This window comes from Raphanus sativus, chromosome 1 (genome assembly GCF_000801105.2).
Source record: "Raphanus sativus cultivar WK10039 chromosome 1, ASM80110v3, whole genome shotgun sequence".
NCBI lineage: Eukaryota > Viridiplantae > Streptophyta > Magnoliopsida > Brassicales > Brassicaceae > Raphanus > Raphanus sativus.
Genome location: NC_079511.1, coordinates 13,224,838 through 13,247,178, shown reverse-complemented (window position 1 = coordinate 13,247,178; position 22,341 = coordinate 13,224,838). Strand labels below are relative to the sequence as shown.

Here is a 22,341-nt window from a genome sequence, read left to right as displayed (position 1 = left end):
CTGACAATTCCAGCTGATACACGCTAAGGAAGAGAGGATTGGGGTGGATGAAAATCCTTCCTCTGTTTTACCGTTGGAGGAACAATCTTTGGTGGCTTTGGAGTTCCACGGGAGACTCCTGATAATCCTCTTCCACCGGCTGTTATAGCATCCATCAGTAGCTTCCTTCGTGGTGGAGTTGGTGGTTTTGTTACTCTCCTCTTCTTCCCCGCAACGCTCTGAACTAGACTGCGGGAGCTTCTTTTACGACCTTGAGCTTTTTCTAGTTTCTTCTTTCCCTCTGCCTTTGAGAGGAGAGGTACATCAGTTTGATTTTCCAATTCCCAGTCGCCTGAGTCAGAGTCAGAGATGAGAGTTCCCAGCCTTAGAGAGACATGGATCCTATCTTCGCTGAGAGTTCTGATAGGGGAACGATCGCACGGCCCAAGTCTTCCTGCATCAAATACGTTTGAACTCGATGGACGAGTAATGATAGTGGAGTTAGGCACAGGGGGTTCAGGGAGCTCAAGATACTGCAGTTCAACATCCTGCAGGTTCCTTGAATCAGAGTTTGTCTCCCTCATGTCCACATTGCCTGTTCTCTTGGTTTGAACCGACAATCTCTCTTTAGCAGAGCGACGTTCTTCACTTAAACCTCCGTCTGAACGAGGGTCAGAAAGTCTTGAGGCCAAGCTATTTCTCCTTTCAGCAATTGCAGAATCTCTAGGCGGTGTTCGCTTTGAGTTGGAACTAGCCTCCTTGGAAGGTGAGTTGCGGGATCTTGCTGGTTCCGGTCGTGGAGACACACGACGATAAGAGTTATGAGCAGCAGAACCGCTCCCATGCTGTGGTCTACTTGGAGGAGAGCGTCTTCTGAACGAGTTATCAACTGATATAGGCTTAGTTCTATCATCGTACCGGCGACGATTCTCTTCGCAACCAGAGCTCCTGTCAGGGTCGTGACGTGATGACGCTTCGCGTGGCTCGGGGTGGTTGGCTCTAGCGTCTTGTGATCTATAGTTAGTCCACCGGGCTCCAGTATGGTGCGTTGCTTGGTTATTACGCTGGAACTTTCTGTCAGCTTGTCGTTTCCTCCCTTCCTCTATGCTCTCTAAAGTATTTTGTTGAGCAATATCCATCTGGCGCCTGTCTCCAGAGCGTCGAGTAGGGGGGTATGTGTCACAATCTCCATCCTCATGGGAGAGGGATTTGCAGAGAAAACAATGTTTCTCAAGGTGCTCATATTCGAGCGTTATCTCCACAATCTTCTTTGATGGTAGTTCAATGTCCATTTTTGTGATAAGGGGCTTTAAACCATCGACTTGAACTCGGAGTCGAGCTCTATCAACATCTCTAGCAACAATCGGACCCAGAGCTAGGCCAATAGCACTAATAGTGGTATCATTCCAGTAGTGGAGAGGAATGCCATGTATCCTGATCCAGAAAGTGATTCGGTCTGGAAAAACATCAGACACAACAGGTTCCCACCTTTGAAGTATCAACATCCAGCGTTTGAAATGGAAAGGCGCCTTAGAGAGGATGACTTGGAGGTCCTTCTCTGTCTCAAAGCTAAACTGGAAGAGATTAGGGCCTAAATCCCTTCCAGTAATCTTACCCACCACGTTCCAGTGCTGCAGAAAGAAGTCGACAAGCGCTCTAGTCTTCTGAATGTTAGGGTTTGTGACTCTACCTATGAGAGTAAGGTTGTTGCGCTCAACCAGTTCTGAAACATCTGCCTCAGGGATTCGAACCAGCGGCTTCCTTGGGGGTAAGCATTCATCGCGCCATTTACCCTTCTCTTGTCTTGAGTATCGGTGAGACATTCTGTTAGATAAGGTTTCACTGCTTCTCTTATTCAAACAGAAGCTTTACAGGGGAACCAGCACTTTTCAGGGAGACTACAATGAGGTAGTAAGAGTAGTAGGGAACAAGATCACCGTTTGTAGAGCTGAGCAACGGTTAGGGTCTGCAACACACCACAGAGAGTGGTAGCAAGCAGGGGAAGCAGAGGTTAGTACAGAGCAAGCCTCTTTGCCTGCGAGAAGAAGCTCGAGATTAGCACAGAGGGCTTCCATGGGTGTGCAACCATCTCCATAGTGGTAGAGAGCGCAGTTTTCCGGTGAGAATGGCCGGTGACGGCTGGCCCTCCGACTAGGTCGGGGGATGAACCCGTTGTGTAAAAACCAAGGCGGTTTATTATCCAACAGAAACTACTCAAAAAAGGAAGAGTTTTTTGAAAAAGCAGGAAAAGGTAGGTGAACAGACACCAAAAAGAATATACCTATATGCTTATTACTAGCTATTGTCTAATCAGATTTTATAACTACCCTATACCATTTTAGTATACATACTTCATATTCCGATTGTATGTGTAAACAATGAGTGACAGATTTGTAAAAATGAGAAACAAAGAAGGGTAAAAAGGAGAAAACAGCATAGGAAAATATACTAAATAGTCTGAACGGTGCACTTGTCTTCCCTTGTCCGAATGCTACTGTGGATATTTTTTTCTTTAACAGGTAATAATACTCTCTCTCTCTAGCGTCTCCCTCCAGTTTCCCATTTTTCGCTATTTTTCTTTCACTTTCTTGGCTGATATTCCTGGGAAAAAGAAGGAGAAAACATCTTAAACCAATTACCTCAAACACCCCTGAAACAAATATTTTGATGTTATATATGATACGACCCTTTTTGAATTGATAATGTTCAGATCTGTGGATCTTCAACACTCTATGCTTAAAATGATGAGATCTTAGCCTGAGAATATTATCAAAGAGAGAGATAATAAGCTCGTGACAAAATCCTGAAGAGAATACACTTTTTTTCATCCTCGCCGCCATTGTTGTTCTACAGTGAGCTTCGACAGCTGACACCTGTTATCCAAGTGAGTTTCTTTTGTTGGTGATTTTTGAGGCAAACTCGTTTTTTTGGGGCGGGGCTTACTTGCATTTATTTAAAATTTAATCTATGCTTTATTTAATGTTAATATGTCTGTGATTGTTTTGCAACTTTCGTTTATTAGGGCAAAGCTTCTAGCTTCAAGAACAAAAAATAATAGTCTTTGTTCTTCTTCAGCTAAAAAAGTCTCTTCTTGTTCTTCTGGGTATTTATTATTCTCTGCTAAAACTATTGACCAAAGCTCATAGTCTCTCTAAAGATATAGGTTGTTTTTTTTTAAAACAACAATAATAATCTAGGGTTTCTGAAAAGGCTCTTGAGCTATGAAGAAGCTATATGCTATGAACATGGATATTAGACTTTCAGATCTACATATAGTATTAAATTAAAATTTGCTGAATTTTTATCTTTAAAAAATATATAAATATTCTCAATATTTTCTGTAGCAGTGACTTTAATTATCTTCTTCCTCTTATCTTTTTTACTGATTCAGCAAAGTCATCACTGCAACATACTCAGGCTTTTTTGGTCTATCATCATAGCTCTGCAACTATTTCGCTTCAGACACAAAAGAAAGAGAGAGTGTGTGTGGTGAATAGCTTAATTAGGGCTTTAGCTAGAGTCCATTGTCTCTCTCACCGGCTACTATATCTTCTTCTCCGGTGGATCCTCTGAGCTTTGAGCTACACCGGAAAAAGCATGAGAGTAGCGTTTCAATGGAAGTCGACGACGACATTGATGCACACCAACAACAAGAACAACAGCAACAAACAAGCAGAAAGCTACAGAGAATCTCCTCAGACAACAACGACAAAACCGTGATGAGAGACTGGAACAATCCGTCTTCACGAATCATTAGGGTTTCTCGAGCATCCGGCGGCAAAGACCGACACAGCAAAGTCTTGACCTCGAAAGGGCTCAGAGACAGGAGGATACGTCTCTCCGTCTCAACAGCGATCCAGTTCTACGATCTCCAAGACCGTCTTGGCTTCGACCAGCCGAGCAAAGCCGTCGAATGGCTCATCAACGCGGCTGCTGACTCCATCTCCGAGCTACCTCCGATCATCAACACGAGTTTCGACCAGGCGCTCTCGCTCTCTAAATCGGCTTGCAGCAGCGGCACTTCCGAGAGCTCGATGCTGTCTTTGTCGAGGACGGAGAGTCGCGGGAAGGCGAGGGAGAGGGCTAGAGAGAGAACAGCCAAAGACAAAGACAAAGACTTGCAAAATGCTCCTGATCAAAGCTCTTTCACTCAGCTTCTCACCGGCGGTTTTGACGAACCGAACCGGAATTGGATCGGTGGTTCTTCTTCTGATTGTTTTAACCCGGTTCAGCTCTTACCCAGCCCATCCTCCTCCTCCTCTCTACATCATCATTACAACAACAGTAACCATCGTCAAGAGACGTCGTTGAACCATCATTTCTCGTTTGTACCGGATTACAACTTTGGAATCTCCTCTTCTGATTCTCCCGGAGCAGCCGCCGTTAACGGAGGCTGCTACACTAGTAGGGGGACCCTTCAGTCCAATTCACACTCTCTCTTTCTCAACAACAACAACAACAACGTTAATCAAAGACCGATATCTTTCATGGCTACACCTCCTCCTCTTGACCACCATAACCACCAGCTTCCAGCAGCTTTTGACGGCCGGTTATATCTCTATTACGGTGAAGGAAACCGGAGCTCCGACGATAAAGGAAAGGATGGGAGATAGTACAGAAAAAGCTTCATTAATTCCATCTTGGTTAGTACTTCTTTCTATCTATTTTAGATAATTATTGATTTAATTAGTATTAGTACCATGTTGTTCGCCTTGCCATACATATAGGTTTCTTGATTTCGTAAAAGAAAGATGGTTTATTGGGGCGTGGGTGGCATTGAGTCTTATCTTTAGTTATTTTTTAAAATATATTTAATTATTTCCATAACATTTTGTGTCTCGAAGTAATGACTTTTAAGATTGATAATAGAATGGCATGTGGATGAATTTGAAAACAGGGATTCATCGTCTGTGTTGTCTCCTCATATGTTCTATGTTGGGTTCCCTTCTTCCTCAGCATCACTTTGGTTCCACTTGTTGTACTTTCTTGCTTCACCACGTATTGTGACAACTAATTTTAATCAAATCGAATCCTATTTTACTGATTGTTGCTTTTCATGTATGTATTTATTTCATTCATACTATATCATGCACAAATAATTATTTTGAACGCATGCTCTTGGTTGAGTTAATAAGATATTAGTACTATTTCTGAGTTTAGGAATCTTTTACAGAAAAATATTTTAGGTTAGGAAATATGTAAGTGAGTTGAACTGTTTTTGGATAAAAAGTAGTTAGCTGACATTTAATATTGGTATGGAAGAATCAATTTTTTGTGATAGAGACTTTGTTAGTGAAAGAATCAAAGAAGCTTTTGTCCTTTATAAATATTTAATTCTAGACAAAAGATGGGAAGTTTGTGCCTGGTAAATTGCAGATTGTGAATTTTTTTTTTAATTTTGAACTTTGGCCTCCTGAAATGGCACCACATGCTGTGTGTCGGAATCTAACTCATCTCTTCATTGCTGTCCCATGATCTCTCCCCTTTTAATTCGGAGCCATCATACTCACGTTTTAGATCTCTTTTACAGTACATTTATACATTACATAAAACACATTTTAACTTTGAACATAATTAGCAAACTAATAGAGCTTAGTTTATTAATCTCTTCTTTAATTTGCTTACTTTTTGGTTTGAGATTATGAGCACTGAGCTAAAGAAGCTGCTTTATATACACAATAATATAAGACTTTCATCAGCATAGTACATGTTACAGAATTGTTATGCTGAACAAATGAGTTCCATAGACTCTTTTGTGTAAAGGCCGAAGATAATGTTTACACTCCAATGCTTATATATTACTTGCAGACTTCAATTGTTTTAGATTCATTAACAGCTTGATTGGTGCTTATATATCTTTACCTTCATCAAGATATATAGCTGATCTGTGAAATGTTTCTTGAAATTAAAAATGCAGCGGAAGGAATTGACGAAAGACGATGTATGTGCAGCCCGAAACTTATCTTTTGAACTTCCATCGCAATAATAAGCCTGAGTGGATGTAGGCTGCGAGGAATTTGTTGTTGTTTGATGAGAAAATGTGATAATGTAACGAAAATGTTTGTTTGTTTTTATTATCTCAAATATATGCATCTTTCTGTGTTTTCATTTTTTTGTCATGTAATTTGCCTAAAACTGGACCAATGTCCAAGGTTTGTCTAGTCATCCTCATTCTGTTGACTACATGGTGAGGAGCTTCTAGGTTACATTTTCCGGAAACAAGAGTGTTCTGGTTCAGTTTAGATATGATTGATGCGGTTCAAACGAGTGCATGGATCAAAACAGAGAGATGAGAAGCAAAAAAAAACATCGAAACATCATAATAAAGCTGAAAATAATTTATTACAAACTCTTATGTAACATAATTCCTTCCCATCCTAAAATGTCCTTTTAAAGCCTTTAAACAGAGACCACAAAACACATGTTCTTGCTCATTCACATCTTCTTTTACAAGCGGTATATGTACAATTGTCAATTGCGTACTTTGGGTTCACAAGAAACTCCTTAATCCTCCTGCATATCCCTGTAGATTTCGATTGGAAACTCCGTTGCCTCAAAAGCCAGAGAGTTGTTGCAATTTAGTACATTTTTTGTGATCTTTCTGTTTCTTCTCTTTTCTTTCCTTCATTCTCCAATATATGCGGTATTGCTTGATCTCTCTATCTGTAAAACGTCATTGATAAACAACGTTAACACTGTGCAATCACTTAATACAATTTTTTTTCTCAAATTTGACAACAAATGAACAACATTTTCAGTGAAATAGTAAGGACAAAGTTTATATGATGAGAGAAACCAAGTTCTTGCAGGTCATATATTGCAAGTAACACGATCACCAAAATAAAAACAATTTAATGAACATGAGCATATAAACAAAATATATAAACCAGACTAGTTCTTGTAACATAGATGATAAATCAAATCTATTTGCATTCAGATCATTGCTAATAATACCACAATGTATTATACCTGAAAACCGTCGTAGTGCCCCCCCAAATCAAAAAGAGTTCATCTCCAGACAATAAGTCCTCCTCTTGATCAACATCCTCGCCGCGGTCCCAAACGGTTCCTCAAATGCATCAGACAACCAAGAAGCGTCACAAACCTCCTTCTTCGACTCGCTCGGCCTAATAGCCACCAACGTCGCACCTTTCAGGACCGTACCATCAGGCAAATCCAGTTGCGGCGCATACCACAGCCTCATGTTCAACGCCGGCACGAGCGTCCGCTTCGAAGCCGAAGAAGCCGACAAAGGAGTCACTCTAAGCTCCTCGAGCTGCTCTCTGTTCATAGACAGCACGCCTTGCCCGTCGGCGTCGGAGAGAACAAGACGGTCCAGCGTCTTGTGCTCGGTTATGATCGGCTGGAGAAGGTAATGCCGAGCCGAGGCGGCGATCAAAGAGCTGATGGTCCAGACAACACGGAGCTTGAGTCCTCCGTTGGTGTAGAACGACTCGGGAATGTTACCATTGTCATCATCATCAGGAAGAGGACTGTCGAGATTCGTAGTCGTGGTCACGGAAGACGCGCCGAGTATCATGCAGTTATCAAGCGTGGATCCGAAGTCAGCTCTCCACTTGAGTAAGATACCGTCTTCGATCCCTAACTCCCCGGTCGGGAGTTCGATCCTCAGAAACCGAATCTCAGCGAAGTTTTTTAAAACCTGCGTCGGCGAGTGGTGAGTCACGCCGCTCTGATCAGCCTCGTCATCTAGAGACGAAGATGAGTGTCTCGGTCCTAGAAACTGCCCCAGGGCTTGGAACGGTTTGAAGATCGGAGCGAAGACGAGGCGGAACAAGGCGGAGAAGGAGCCGCCGGCGGCGGCGTCGGAGATCGACGCGGTGTTGAGGGAGAAGCGACGGTCGTCTTCGGCGGAGGAGGAGGAGGAGTCGTCGTCGGAGATGACGCAGTCTACGCGGACGAGGACGTTCTCGACGAGAGGGACGAGGGAGTGGAACCTGCGTGAGACGAGGCAGCAGCGGCCGAGATCTTTGACGTCGGCGACTTTATCGAAGATGAGGAGGAGGAGGGAGTCGGGGAGGAGGTCGAAGTGGTCGATGTCGTCTACGGGTTGAGGCTCCGGGTGGATCCGGGAGACGGGATCGGAGCGGAGAAGGTAAGACATATGGCTTTGTTTAGGAGAGATCTGAGGAGAAGAGAGGAGGAGACGACATGGAAGGGGATTAGATTTGGAAGGAAAGGAAAGAGGTGTTCTCGTGATTGTTTTGTCTTTTAGTGAGAGCAAAGACAGGGAGATAAGAGATAGATCTCACTTTGGTCCGTAAAGGACTCAAAATGTTGCATGGTTTGGTCTACAGATTAATTGTTGGTTAAGATAGGTAATTTAGTAAACGCTTCTCAATAATCAATTAGTTTCTCGATTATGTAGCTGTTTTACCAACTGGAAATTAATAAATCATAAATCAAAAACATACTACAACATTTTATCATAGTAATTAATATTTTTAAAATATTTTTGGGTATGTATTCGATAATTCTGTTCTGTACAATAATAATTTTGAAAGAACAGGTAGAACGAAAATAATCATTTTTACTTTTCAAGCTTCGGGAATTTGCATTTTATATCAGTTCGAAATGGTATTTTTGTTGGGAAATGAAATCGATATTTTACCTAGTTATATAATGTTCAGTTATTTATTGGAGTTAAAATGAGATATGGGTAGTGTACTACTGTTTTCCGGCCATGAGTGGAGTGGTACCACACGGTCTTCCTAAATATTAATGCACTAGGTAATAACATGCGCCTTGCGCAGGACGAAAGAACTTAACGAAATTATAATTTTAAATATATAAGTATTAGAAAGATAAAAAATCTTAGATACAAATATTACATATTATTTCATGTTAAAAGATTTAACGAAATTGTGGAATGTAAATAAAATAAGCTTTAAATCTTGTGTTATTTGTTTTGTGTGGCTGAAATATAGTTCGTGGAAATGAATCTATAAGAGTAACCAAAAACTTATATAAAATTAGTGAAATCCGCCACTGGAGGGTTTTCTAGTGTACTTCTAGTTTTGTTAATAATGATTCAAAAAAATAATGTAGTGAGAAAAATGTGTTGAAGCTGCTGTATGTTTAGGGTTTTAATGATGAAAACAAATCGTTCATTTTGGCCGTGAACATTCCCCTCTTGACACCCCATAACTCAGGTTTGAACCTTACCGATGACACATTTGATTGATTTTTCATCAAAAAAAAAAAGAATATAGCCTTTTTATTCTCCTAGAAACGGTCCCATTCACATTCACAAGGTGATTTGCCATTAGTTTGGTTTAGATGAGTATCATGTACTACTCCATTCATATCTCAAAATAATTGGTACAAATCATTAAAAACAAATTAATGCTTATCCTCTATTCATCAAAAAAATAATGAAAACAAATCGCCAAAATTATAGTAAATATTTACTAATTAATATTTCCAAACTTGCGGTACAATTTACTTTAAAACTTGCATTAACACATGTTGTAATAAGAACATACAGCTCTCAAATTACTCAAAATTTGGATCTCGAATTGTATATGGAAATGTGTTTCTCAGCAACTATAATTGAGGAAAATTACCTGATCGTTTTAAAAAATTAATTAATGAAGATTATGAATTGATTCCAAACTTGACTCCAAAATTTTAGATCTGATTGATATGTTTGTAAAATCAATCAATGAATTGATTACATATTTTGCATGGAAAAAAACATAATCAAAGATTATGCAATGTTTATGGAAATTAAATGCATTTTCCTAAATAAATGTCGATTTTAGTTTTTATTCTAACTGAGACTAATAATTTTGAGCATATATGTAGTTTCAAATATTGCATAGTTTTATGATTTGTCGAATCCAAAAATTAAATCATTCCAATAGTATTTTGTAGTAGATACATACCTCTTTCATTAGTTTTTCGTCTCACATCTAAAATGATTTATGCATAATTTTATCATGATCTTTGAAGTATTAAAATATTAATAAAATACTTGAAAACTTGCCTTAACACATGTTGTAATAAAAAATGCAGATCTCAAACTACGCAAAATTTAAATCTCAAAGTGTATATGGAAATTTGTTTCTCAACGACTATAATTGAGGAAACTTAGTTGATTGTTTTAAAAAATCAATTAGTGAAGATTATGAATTGATTACAAACTTGACTCCAAAATTTTAGATCTGATTGATACGTTGGTAAAAATAATCAATGAATATAATATATATTTTAGATAGGAAACAATTACCGTCTTTATTTCGGTCAAACATATTGAATTGCATACCAAATTTAGTTTGAAAGAAATTGAGATGGAGTAAAAAACACGTAGATCATGTATTATATACGAAGTTTTTATTATAACATATAGATTAATATATAAATTTTATAATATTAAAAAAATAAAATTGTAACTAATGACTTTTGTAAAAAAAGATTTTTACATAATATATTATATTTTTAAAAACTTACAATTAAATACTATACAATATTGTTGTACAATAGGAAACAAACTGAGGATTTGGTAAATCTTATTAAATTTAAAAATCAATCGGTGATGATCACATTTATATTCTTAATTTGATGTGATTGACAATTCAAATTTGGTCTTTGACATGTATTAATTTTTGAAACAATACCATAATTAACATAGATATATTATTAAGATCATGTATTAGGTGACCCAAGTAAATTGTGATTGATATTTCTTTTTTTAACAATGTGATGGACAATTCATATTTGATCTTTAGACACCTAAATTAAGCAAATCAATGACCTAATTAATGTTGGAATATTTTTTTCCGCTATTGCATTAACGTTGTAAAGACAATTTATATTTCCGTTTGCCAATAAAAAATCAAATAGTATATTGCATTAACAAATATGGCATTGACAAAACATAGTTATCGATTACTAAACATAGTTATTGATTGCAAAGGAGAAGCAATTGGCATTTAAAAATAATATTGGATCGTCTTATGAAAATTTTAATAAGTGATTTAAAAGTACAAAGATACCATTGATAGGGAAATAATATCATTTAAAATCATATTATAAACCCCTTGAATCAAAATATTACCATGCAACTCAATAAGCCACAATGACTCAGACATTTCTGTGAAGAAATAAATTTTGGTTTCTCTATAAAAACAATTATGGCAAAGGTGAAGTTTAAAAAATAATATTGGATCATTTTATGGCAGTTTAAAACAATGATTCAAAAGTACAAAGATATCATCGATAGGGAAATAATATAATTTAAAACCATATTATAAACCCCTTGTATATATATACTATGTTGCATCTCAATAAGTCACAATGACTCAAACATTGACAAAGAAATAAAATATGATTTTTATATAAAAACCGTTTCCAAAGAAATAAATTAGGTTTCTCTATAAAAATAATAATGGTTACGTTTTAATACATTGTCGTGTGAAAACTTATGATCATATTCGATTTCTATATAGTTTTATAATATATTCTGAAAGTACAATATGCCTCAATAATTTATTATGTCTAAAAGATATAGTAGACTAAGTAATAAATACTAGGTGACCGGCCCGCACCCTGTGCGGGCAATGTACAATTTCAAAATATGGTCAAAATACTGCTCGGGGTTGGAAGTAACGGATTATATATCATAAGACCACCTATTTTGGAATAAAGCATTAGGCTGAGTGCATATGATGGTAGTCAATATTTTAAAAGGAGGAGATGGAACAAAGTAACTTGGGCCTCAAGAGGTTGTTATTGTGTATATGTATAATTGCAATGTTCGGAAAAAATATTTTGTTTAGGCATCAATTTTTTATTTCGAAATCGATAATTAATAGTATATATTTAGAGATGACTACATATTTTACATTATCAGTAATTAGAATTGGATGGTATATATGCTATGATGAGTTTTTTAGCTGAAAATTTTTGTATGCATGAATTTTAGGCGTAAAATGTATGTAGACACATTAAAAGAGAAGATAATAAATTTGAAAATATTATCCATAAATTGTATAAAGTATTCAGTACAATTCTCGATAAAGAAAACAACTTCAAGGAGAGACCTGAAAAAAATCATTTTGTAAGAAATTGGACGGGTATTTTTGTATAATTTGAAAGATTTACAAATTTGTAAATTTTATCTTCTCCGGGCACAATATTAAATTAACATACCATGATCAAAATAGTGAGAACACTTTTTTCCGAGAATGAAATAGTATCGATCTTCGTAGTCATCACCACCCATCTGCCAATACAAAAAAAAAACAATTGTAACAATTTATATATTTTTAAAAAGATATTGGAAAAAACTGGTAACAATCACGTACCCTTCCTACGGAATATTTTGAAAAACTTGTTTGTAGACAACATTCAATGTTTTTCTCTCGGCCTTCCTTTCTTTACCAGTTATTAGGATTTTTAATCCAGATCTCGACTTAACTCTTGAAAGTGCAACGTAGAGCTGACCATGTGAGAACACTGGCCTAGGCAAAAACAAACCAACACTTTCTAGTGTTTGACCTTGACTTTTGTTGATGGTCATCGCGAAAGCCAGTGTAACGGGAAACTGTCTTCGACGCATCCTGAAGGGAAACTTTGTGTCAGGTGGACTGACATACATTCTAGGAATCCAGACTTTGTCTCCAGCAGTACTGTTTCCAGTTATAATTCTACCTTCTATAACATGTGGGAGCAACTGAGTAACAATTAGCCTAGTACCATTGCATAAGCCATCTACCAAATCCAAATTACGGAGACACATAATAGGAGCACCAACCTTCAGCTTCAAATTATGTCTAGGCATTCCTGCCACTCTAACACTGTTCAAAAACTCTGCTGGATAGGTAACATTTTCTTCTACATCAACATCGGATGGGATTATACTGTCAGAGCTAAGGTAAACCTTGTATTCACCTGAAAGCACGTGTAAATCCTTTACTCTAGAATAATGTAAAAAATTAGTCGAACATAAGAGTAAACAGAATCAAATGTTACCTGGCAACTGCGAAAGCATGTAATCATTTATTTTATCAACTTCATCATTTGTGGGTGTGAGAATGGCTCGATGTCTATACAAATCCTTATCTTCTGAGGTTTGAAAAGCTTGTCCATAAACCTCCTTTGCAATAGTTTGAATCGGATCTTCTCCAATATTTTTGATCAACAGATCAGAAGGGATGTCAATGTCAACCTGACCGTCGTTTGGCAAATTTATTTTTCCATCTCCAACATCCAAAATCCATTTTGAGAAGGATTGAAGGTCTTTTGCTGCATCATCAGTAAGCCCAGCGAGCAATCTCATGTTTTTTGTTAGCTTCAGAACTTTGCAGTGCTCCCAAAGATATGACGAATTAAGAGCTTGCAAAACAGTCTCTGCTCTACCACCTCCAGGTATGACCGGTAAAATCTGTCTGAAATCTCCACCGAAAACAACTACTTTACCTCCAAAAGGTTTGTCTTCAGAAGATCTTATAATATCACGCATAGAACGATCCAAAGTCTCGAAACAGTGTCTGCTCATCATAGGCGCCTCATCCCATACAATGAGCTTTGCTGCTTTAACTAATTCTGCACGATCTGATCCTGCTCCATTTTCTTGCAAGTAGTAAACTCGTCGGCATCTATCGGAATACCAAACCTGGAATGTGCGGTTCTACCTCCTTCCAACAATAATGCAGCAATTCCACTGGATGCGGTATTTAGAACAATCATACGTCTAGATCGGATTGCTGATGAGAGTGCTCTATATACGAAGGTTTTACCTGTGCCTCCATAACCATAAAGAAAGAACACTCCACCGCTATCATTTAAAACTGCATCCAAAATCTCGTTGTAAACCCCTCTTTGCTCATCTGTTATCATCGCCATAAGTCTTTCATTTTCCTTTAGCTGATCTTCCACAACATACTTAAGCTCATCATCTATAAGGCGATTGCCGTTGTAACAACCAAAATCATCTGGCTTTGGCATTAGGGGCCATTTCTGGAGGCTACGACCATTGCTAAGCAAATGATTTTCAATCTCGGTTAGAGCAATGTTTTTGATATGATCTATGGTCAAGATCAACTCTGAAAATTTGAAAAATTAATTACATAAGAGAGACCTGATTTAAAACATATTTCGTTTAATAAGAAAAAATCTCACCGGGATTTCCAGTTTCTCGTCGTTTCTTGTAGAGAATATCGTCGGTTAGATACTCCCAAGTAGCTTCCCACACAACGTGAGGCTGAGATAATGTTTTGGATACCAACATTCTCGAAAAAAACTTCCTCGCATACGTGCCAGAACTATTATCACTACAATCTTTGATAGCTTCTATGTATTCCTTGTCATCATCCATCAAACCCAAAGCATAGCAAGCATCTTCGTATGTAGAATATACAACACCATCAACTGTTCTTATATCCTCGTACGATTTCGGCCCTCTTACCCAATTTAGCATTACTCTTAAGAAATATAGCTCATCTTGTGCTGGATTAATATGTGCAATCCTCCCTATCGCAAAGCCTCGTTTACGTGGTACCCATTCTCTCATACTTGCTTTCCAAACAAATTTTGTTGGAAATTCGGCATATGTCAAATCTCTTGCCTCTGGATATTTTTGATTTGCTATGAACCACGCCAGAAACATGGATTGGTTGACAGATTTTTTCTTGAGGATACTCTCAATAGGTTCATCTTCATCAAAAAACACCAGCTCCTGATCAGGGAGATGAAATCCAAGTTTCTCTACAGAAGTAGTACGAAAATGTGTAGGAAAAGCAAGAACCCGCCACGATGACTCGCATGCAGTTATATATCTAATATAGAAATACGATAAACATAAATTAGAAACAACAATCGTAGACCTTAAAATGTAAAAGAAAGTAGTATTTAATTTTTAATAATGTAATAATTTAATTGTAAAAACAATGTTTTATTACTATTCTATACGATTGGCAACGTATTTGTCTAAGGATATACTTTAATAGATTATGCAGTTATTTTCGGTTCATGCACACATAGAAACTAAGTAACAAAATTAAATATAATAATACTTGCAGTCGTAATATGTTTTGATTTCGTCGATGACACCATCTTCATCTTCTTTATCCATTGCAGCTGAAGCATAATCAGGTCCCTTATGGATATATTTGAAAAGATACTTAACAGCACGCGTTTGGATGCACCACTCGACATTCATATGCGCGTGATATCTAAGCATGAGGTTTCTATTGTAAGGTACAACATATCCATTGTCTAATCTGATTCCATTTTTCTCAATGAACCTACCATCAATACGACGCATGTAAGCTGGAAATCCATTTGCGTCAATCGATGTCCTGATGTTCAGTCGTTTCGGAAACATCTTAGAGCATTTACCGTTAACCATACATACATTATCCTTCTTTGCTGGACCGCAAGGACCATGCATCATACAATCCCCAACGATTGCATACAGGTCTGGATCTACCGTCTTGTCAGGTATCTCAGCCGATATAATAGTGTCTATATGATCAGCTGTTGGAAATTTGGCTCCATTTTGCATGAATACGAGAATATGAGCGTGTGGCATTCCTCTTTTCTGAAACTCAATCGTGTACATTACTGACAAAACAGAAAAGAAAACAAGAACATACATTTTAACTGATGAAAATACTATCTAAAGTAGTTCCTTGAAAAACAAATAAAAAAAAATCGGCATTAATGTTACAAATTTGTTAGGAGATTTACCTGCAGAAACTGGGCCAAATAAGGAGCCGTCCTTGTTTGTCAAAAACTCAATAAGATTATCGAGTTTCATCTTGAAAACTCTACACAAAATTTCAGGTCTGTCTTCGGCGGTAAGGTTATATTTTTTCAGATACCTTGTAACTTCAGGCCATTTTGGATTGCACGTAAAAGTGATGAAAAGATCTGGAAATCCATAGTACTTGCACAAAGCCATGGCATCATAGTAATGCTGCTTCATATAACGTTTTCCTCCGGTGAAAGTTGCTGGAATGAAAATTCGGCTCCCTTGCTCAGCCATCTTAGCTCCGCCTTTTGCAGCTACCTTCTGGATTGCATCATAACTAACTGACCGGAGTTTTTTCTGATTCAGCCATAAGTAACGCAGTCTACTCGATTCTATCATTGTGTAGGCGTCCACAAGGAACTGATGAAACAATCTTCCGGATCTCGTAATCGTGGGTGCTTCCCCCTTCCTCTCTAAAATGCGAAATGCAAAGTATTCACGCATAGTTACATTTTTGCGTTTTCTCCCAGCCGTGTCTTCAAAACCAATTGGAATATTGAATCGAAAACCATCCTCTCCATATGGAAACAATAGTGGATACTGCAGAGGCAAATACGCCGGATGTAATTCACTTATCCTTTGCAACTTTCCACTTGTACTCTCTAGAACAATATCTCGGGGCTCCATATTTAAAACAAAATCTCCAGGTATCAAAGCAGCAACTTCATTTGCAGTGGGCAGATTATGGGTCCGTCCATCAGATTGCCGACTTTCAATCAACCTCATCCTATAACCTGTTGATCCTTCCACGTCGAACCTATCTCTTGCAGATCTAAAAGCCTTAACATGAGGATTATACTGATCTAACATATTCTGCAGAAGAAGAACAAGTGGTTCTCTTAGTTTCTTAGCGCTAGCTCCGTCCGACCTGTCCAGTATATTAAGAATCAAAAATAAGTTCAAAAATTGTAGACAAACTTTCAAATTCCTAAAATATAGTCATAATAAGTTCAGAAAGTCTACAAAATTACCCGGCATAAGCGTCAAGTCTATTTTTTATCTCATTTAAAGTATCAATGATATACAGCTGGGAGAATTTTGGAGCTTGTCCAGGCTCGGGAACTATATCACCAATACGATGATAGTTCTCACCGGACATTCGAAAAACAAATGGTCCACGACCATTGTTAATAGAATGATCTATCTTCCCCCCAAGTGATGTGAAAGAGAACATCATATTGTAAGCTCGGATAAACTCTCGATAATGTTTACTTAATTCGTCTCCTTTGCATAACAAATACATTAACTCCATTGGAGGATTCGCGAGGCGAGGAAGCACAACTTTTCCATGTTTACAACACATTGAGAAGACAGGTTTCTTGCTACGACGGCGTTTTCCAATTCTTTCACCATACCACATGTATGCTTGACAAAACCTACAATTCCAAACTGGATCCCCTTCGTCGTAATAACCTATATAAAAAATGCTCTCATTAGGATAAAAAATAACTAATAAATTGTTATTTATTATCAAGAGATTGTACAATTTTGAAGTCATCACCGTTTTTTTGTAACCCTATAGTAATAGATGAAGTAACGGTATGATTTTCTTGTTGTGGGATATGTTGTGGTGATGGGTTTATCAAAGACTCTCCACCAGGATAGCCACTGTAAGTCTGATTGTCGTCATATTCATCTTCATTTTCAGACTCACTCTCCATTTCATATCGATTATTATAAGCTGCGTGAAAAAGTAAATCACAACATATAAAATCGAATATCATCAATGAATATAAATAAATGTCTAAGTATATAGATGGAAAAGACTTTATACCTTCAGGATGGTCATGTACGATGAACCTTGGTGGACGAATGAATTCATTTGTTTTGTTTTGGTTTGGACACTGAGTAGCTGGAAAAGATTGATTTAAACATATAAACGAATGTAAGTATGTTAGAATTTCCTGATATTGGTAAACATCTACAACATTTAAATTGCTGGAGAATCATCATATTATTAGGATTAAAACAGAGTCAGTAATACCTTCAGGATTTGAATCTGTTTCAAACAATGGTGGAAGACCAGAACTCGATGGTCCTGTAATGTTCGAACCTGGCCTTGCTGTTTTTGGAAAAGTATAAGTTTAGTCGCACTTTAGATATAGTACCATACAATATATATGACTTCATTATTATATAAAACCCGTTGTTACCTTTCTTTTGTTTAGTTTTTGAATTCACCGATGGAGGTGATCCAATTATCTTACGTTTCCTGAAGCAAATGTTGGTACTCCCGATAATAGATTTTTGATTACGAATTGAAGCTAAAAGGTAACATTTTTTATTATAAGAAACTTTCTCTCAATCAGAGTACATTATTACTATTGTCTTTACTATTAATTTAAAATAATACTACTTCAAAAATAACTTATGTTATCGGCCGTGATTAGTTACCGGTTTCTATACTCGATGGGTCCATGTTGGTTACAGAGCCACTGCCATTTGAGAGATTTAGTGAAGTTTGGGTTGAAGTACAGGAACCTGCAGACGTAAGTACAATAACCTTTGAAAATAAGAAATGCAATATCGAGAAATGTTTGCATAAGTAGCACTGGAAAAGAAAGTATTACCGATATTTGGTACAACTGATGGCTTTGTTGGCTTGAAAATCCATGTCACTGTTTAATTTAACGTAGATCATGGTCAGAAATGTTTTGTTCTTTGGCAGATTAACAAAAATCAACGTCCGCAAAATCAAATCGAGAAGAGAGTAACCTCTATTTGTGGTAGTAAGGCCTATTGTTCTTTTGTTATTCAGTATTTCCTTTCTCGCTTTTCTAGCTTGCTGTGTTAATCCAGGTTTAGGCTCCGATGGCTGTGGATTAATGGGTCGAAACACTTGATTTGTAACATTATGAAAGGGGGTTCTAAAAGGATTGATTGTTGTTTCTGGTGAAACGTTTGTGATGGATGACTTTTGTGTTACATTCCTCCTTGGAGTATTCTCTTTGTCATTGATACCTATGTTATCAAAGTGTGGCAGCAAAAACAATCATTATTAAAAGTGTGTCACTTAAAAATGTCGACCAAATTCTTATGAAATATATTTGTTTTAGAGAATTTTATTTTCTTTGTATAAATTTTCAATACGAATCGGTTACATATACTCAGTTATATATACACGGTTGTACGAAATTATAATATATTCATAAAGATTTATATTTATTTTAAGGAAAACATACCAATTTTTTTAATCTTCGGTGGTTTCTTCCCACTGTCTGTTCCCAGTGGATTACTTCTCTTCATACGTCAGACTTTTTAGATATTGCTAGTGTCTTTTGTAAGAACAGGACTCTAGCTATAGAATTTTCCGAATGCAGTTAGAAAAAAGGTTTCAACAAACTTATATAGTTTGACAGAAAATGAAGACTATGGAATTCAGAAGACGACATATTTAATCAATATAATAAAGATAGATTGAAGACCATTAAGTTTTACCATCAATTGAAATATATGCAAAATCAATTGTTGCCAGTTCTAAAGTTGGTATTAATTTCTTACCGTGTTTATATTCCTTGCGTAGGTGAATACGATATTTTTCGGAAAACAGTTGATATTTCTTTTGATTGGACGAATCATCTGTTGTTAGCTGTGTACATTTATTGTAAATGATTATTTCTGTAAGTTTACCATATATAGAACCCCCATATTTTTTCACCTTAGATATAAAATTATTTTTGGGATCTAAATTGCAACTGATTGGGTTATTCTTTTGAAAAAATTTAAAGATTAAATGTAGTATGATCTCTCCCAAAGTGGTATAGTAGTTGTTTTATAACCCAATTATATTAAAACAATTTATTATTCATTGTTAAAAAACAAAAACGCACAAGGAAAATAATGGAAAACATAATGAAATTGTTTAAAATAATGCCAATAACAAATACTCCCTCTGTTTTTAAAGATGTATGTTTTTGAATTTTTTTTTTTCAAATAGATGTATTTTTCATATTTTCAATGTAATTTTTGTCAACTAATTATGAATATCTGTGAATATCAAAAACATTAATTGCATTTCTTGAAATTTTATTATATTAGAAATATAGGAAATATAAAATAACAAAAAACTATGCACTAATAATTAAATTTTAATATGTTTTATTAAAAAATGTGAAAATCTCAAAACATGTATTATTTAAAAACAGAGGGAGTAATTGCGTAAACGCTTGTACTTTCAAGTGCATAATGACTTCAACTTTCTTCCTTCATTTTGTATTAGCAATGATTCTTTTAATACTCACTCGTCATCGGAGTCATAATCATGAAATATGACAACATGTGGCTGCATAAATAAATAATTTGTTAGAAAATGTAACTATACTAAAAATAGTTTATATAAGAGTAAAAACAAAACTTACATGTGGATGAAAGAGTTCGATTATTTCTGCATTGTCAACAACTGAATCAACAACATATGCTGAATTTTGTTCTTTTTGACCATTAGATTCGATTGTCAGCATAAATAGAATTTTCCTCCCAATCAATTCAGTTAGAGATTGTGGTACAAAATGTGGATTTTCCTATAAAACATAAGTATTCATTTACGATGTAAAGTATCAAATAATATATTCTTTAATCCCCCTATTAAAAATTAAGCAAATACCTGAGGAGCCTCTTCGACCAACTGAAACGCAGGTCTTCTAATTAGCTTCTCCGCGATATTGTTGAAAAGCACAAACTTGGCTTCAACATTTGATTCATCGCTAACACGTACAACCAAGTGGTAACTAAAGATATAAAAGCTAATTAGTATATGAACTTATAACAAATTGAGAGTATACCAGTATGAAGATTTAAAACTATAAACTTACCAGTTAATACCATAGTCAAAATCCTTTCCACATCTTTTGCAATTGTATTGAGGATTCTGGTGAATATTTTGATTGACTCCCTCAATACCATTTGACAGTCTATCCATTTTTCTTGTGCAAATTTTGCAGGCCGTGTAATACCATGGTTTCTCCAAATCAATGGCCTCGATTTTAGCAACAACCATAAACTTTCCAGACTATGAACCAACATTGAAAGGCAAATCATATTAAAAAACAATTTCGTTAAGAATTATTTTTGCCTTATACAAAAATACATTTTGTCAATTTATCAAAAGGACGAAATATTTACCGAATTTGATTCAATCATTTCAGATATGGATTTCTTCACGGTTGTCACTGCCATTTCGCTGTATACAAAAAAGCAATATGAAAATTCATGGAGTTTATAAAACTTAATAACAGATAATAAATATAGTGGATATTATAACCTCTTTGTGCTCAATATGATCTACACAAGGGTCGAGCATATAAACTAATTTCATACTTATAAGAGCATATATGAAATAAATAAGTCAAGTAAATATTTTCTTTGAGCAACAAAATATTCTTATACATATGAGACTGGCGAGGAGTAATGGTGAAGTAATTCTGAAACATTTATTATACTTAATGGCATAAAATATATGCCTTCCTAAATTTATTTCTATCACAACCATTACTGCATTTCCTAAATTGACAGCTTAATTTAAATAAGCAAATTTATAAAAACATAAATATATTATGGTTACTATTATTGGTCTAATTGATGTTTTACTTTCTACATTTTTATTACTAACATAACTTATTTTGATGCTAACTATTGGTGCATGCCAAGAAAATCAACGACAATATCCTGTTATTAAATGACAATACAATACCACAGCCTTTTAGCCTAGAAGGTGTAGACCCTTCTGCATGTGGCGTCCCTTCTCCTTTTTAGCACGTACTTCTAGCATTCTTGGTAATAACAACTTGGTAACCATTTTTTTCCTTCCACGTAAACAGCATTCTTGGCACGTTCAATCAAATCATGTAAGAAATAAAATTATTCTTTATAACTATCCTACAACTTCCTACATTACTTTCACAACATTCTCATTATCAATTGTTTCTAAACAATACCTTAATTAAAAAATTATACTTCCCGAGAAGAAAGACACTACTTTGAAGATGGGAGAAGATGCATCGGTAAACAATTATGACATCATATCCATCGGTGATTCTGCGTCCTCAAATGACGATCACTCCAACTCAGATCGCACCAACTACTTCAGAAACATTTCCTTGTCATATTTTGCTGCCCAACCAACCGAAATGCTGTCTAAACACTTAGAGTTCAAGGAACTATGCTTTGAGAGTGGGAACCCTGAGGCACACTATATTGAGGGCATTCTTCAATTGTTCGTAAAGGAAGACGAGCAGGCAGGCCTATATCATTTACGCCAATCATCGGATGGAGGTTATATAGACGGTACGTATCTTTATGGTTTGTCACTGCTTGCTGTAGAACGATTTCATAAAGGTCAGAAGTATTTGGATAAACTGGGATGGAAGGAAAGTCGTTCAACCTCCGATCAATGCTGGGAAAGAGTCAAGAAATCTCTGACTGATATCCCGTACTTCATGAACCAAGGCTACTATATAGCTCGTGCCAACCTTGAGACACTCTGTGGTTGCCGCTCAAGGAAAAGACGTGGTCGAGTATGCAACCATGGTTACTACTATGAAAGGCTTAATCAATTTGTTGAGTTTGCTATGAGTAAAAACAACTAA

The 22,341-nt window shown here is 36.3% G+C and overlaps 5 protein-coding genes across 7 annotated transcripts; 2 read left to right on the top strand and 3 right to left on the bottom strand.

The window, feature by feature from the left end:
- The first annotated feature begins 2,461 nt into the window (after positions 1 to 2,461).
- On the top strand, positions 2,462 to 6,085 carry LOC108840117 (transcription factor TCP24). 3 transcript variants are annotated; one of them, XM_018612944.2, is made up of 4 exons: positions 2,462 to 2,498; positions 2,690 to 2,863; positions 3,371 to 4,622; positions 5,897 to 6,085. In XM_018612944.2, the coding sequence occupies exon 3, from the start codon at positions 3,594 to 3,596 to the stop codon at positions 4,590 to 4,592; it is 999 nt and encodes a 332-aa protein (XP_018468446.1). In that variant the 5' UTR covers positions 2,462 to 2,498; positions 2,690 to 2,863; positions 3,371 to 3,593; the 3' UTR covers positions 4,593 to 4,622; positions 5,897 to 6,085. The 3 variants fall into 3 exon arrangements, with proteins under 3 accessions (XP_018468446.1, XP_018468453.1, XP_056841781.1); XM_018612951.2 differs by lacking the exons at positions 2,462 to 2,498; positions 5,897 to 6,085 and adding an exon at positions 4,877 to 5,144 and having other exon boundaries at positions 2,510 to 2,863; XM_056985801.1 differs by lacking the exon at positions 2,462 to 2,498 and having other exon boundaries at positions 2,511 to 2,863.
- Positions 6,086 to 6,278: 193 nt separating this feature from the next.
- Positions 6,279 to 8,277, bottom strand: LOC108814145 (F-box protein At1g30200). The gene is made up of 2 exons (XM_018586651.2): positions 6,949 to 8,277; positions 6,279 to 6,642 (listed from the first exon to the last, which is right to left on the bottom strand). Exon 1 carries the CDS (start codon positions 8,102 to 8,104, stop codon positions 6,977 to 6,979), a length of 1,128 nt encoding a protein of 375 aa, XP_018442153.2. The 5' UTR covers positions 8,105 to 8,277; the 3' UTR covers positions 6,279 to 6,642; positions 6,949 to 6,976.
- A 4,036-nt stretch (positions 8,278 to 12,313) lies between these two features.
- On the bottom strand, positions 12,314 to 13,504 carry LOC130496985 (uncharacterized). The gene is made up of 3 exons (XM_056989758.1): positions 13,097 to 13,504; positions 12,976 to 12,982; positions 12,314 to 12,894 (listed from the first exon to the last, which is right to left on the bottom strand). Exons 1-3 carry the CDS (start codon positions 13,502 to 13,504, stop codon positions 12,314 to 12,316), a joined length of 996 nt encoding a protein of 331 aa, XP_056845738.1.
- Positions 13,505 to 13,542: 38 nt separating this feature from the next.
- LOC130496983 (uncharacterized) lies at positions 13,543 to 18,371 on the bottom strand. The gene is made up of 11 exons (XM_056989755.1): positions 18,328 to 18,371; positions 18,152 to 18,238; positions 17,911 to 17,969; positions 17,742 to 17,819; positions 17,532 to 17,609; positions 17,259 to 17,438; positions 16,729 to 17,170; positions 15,694 to 16,625; positions 15,018 to 15,567; positions 14,125 to 14,780; positions 13,543 to 14,048 (listed from the first exon to the last, which is right to left on the bottom strand). The coding sequence occupies exons 1-11, from the start codon at positions 18,369 to 18,371 to the stop codon at positions 13,543 to 13,545; spliced, it is 3,612 nt and encodes a 1,203-aa protein (XP_056845735.1).
- A 3,367-nt stretch (positions 18,372 to 21,738) lies between these two features.
- On the top strand, positions 21,739 to 22,341 carry LOC130496981 (F-box protein At2g35280-like). The gene has a single exon (XM_056989750.1). The coding sequence runs from the start codon at positions 21,739 to 21,741 to the stop codon at positions 22,339 to 22,341; it is 603 nt and encodes a 200-aa protein (XP_056845730.1).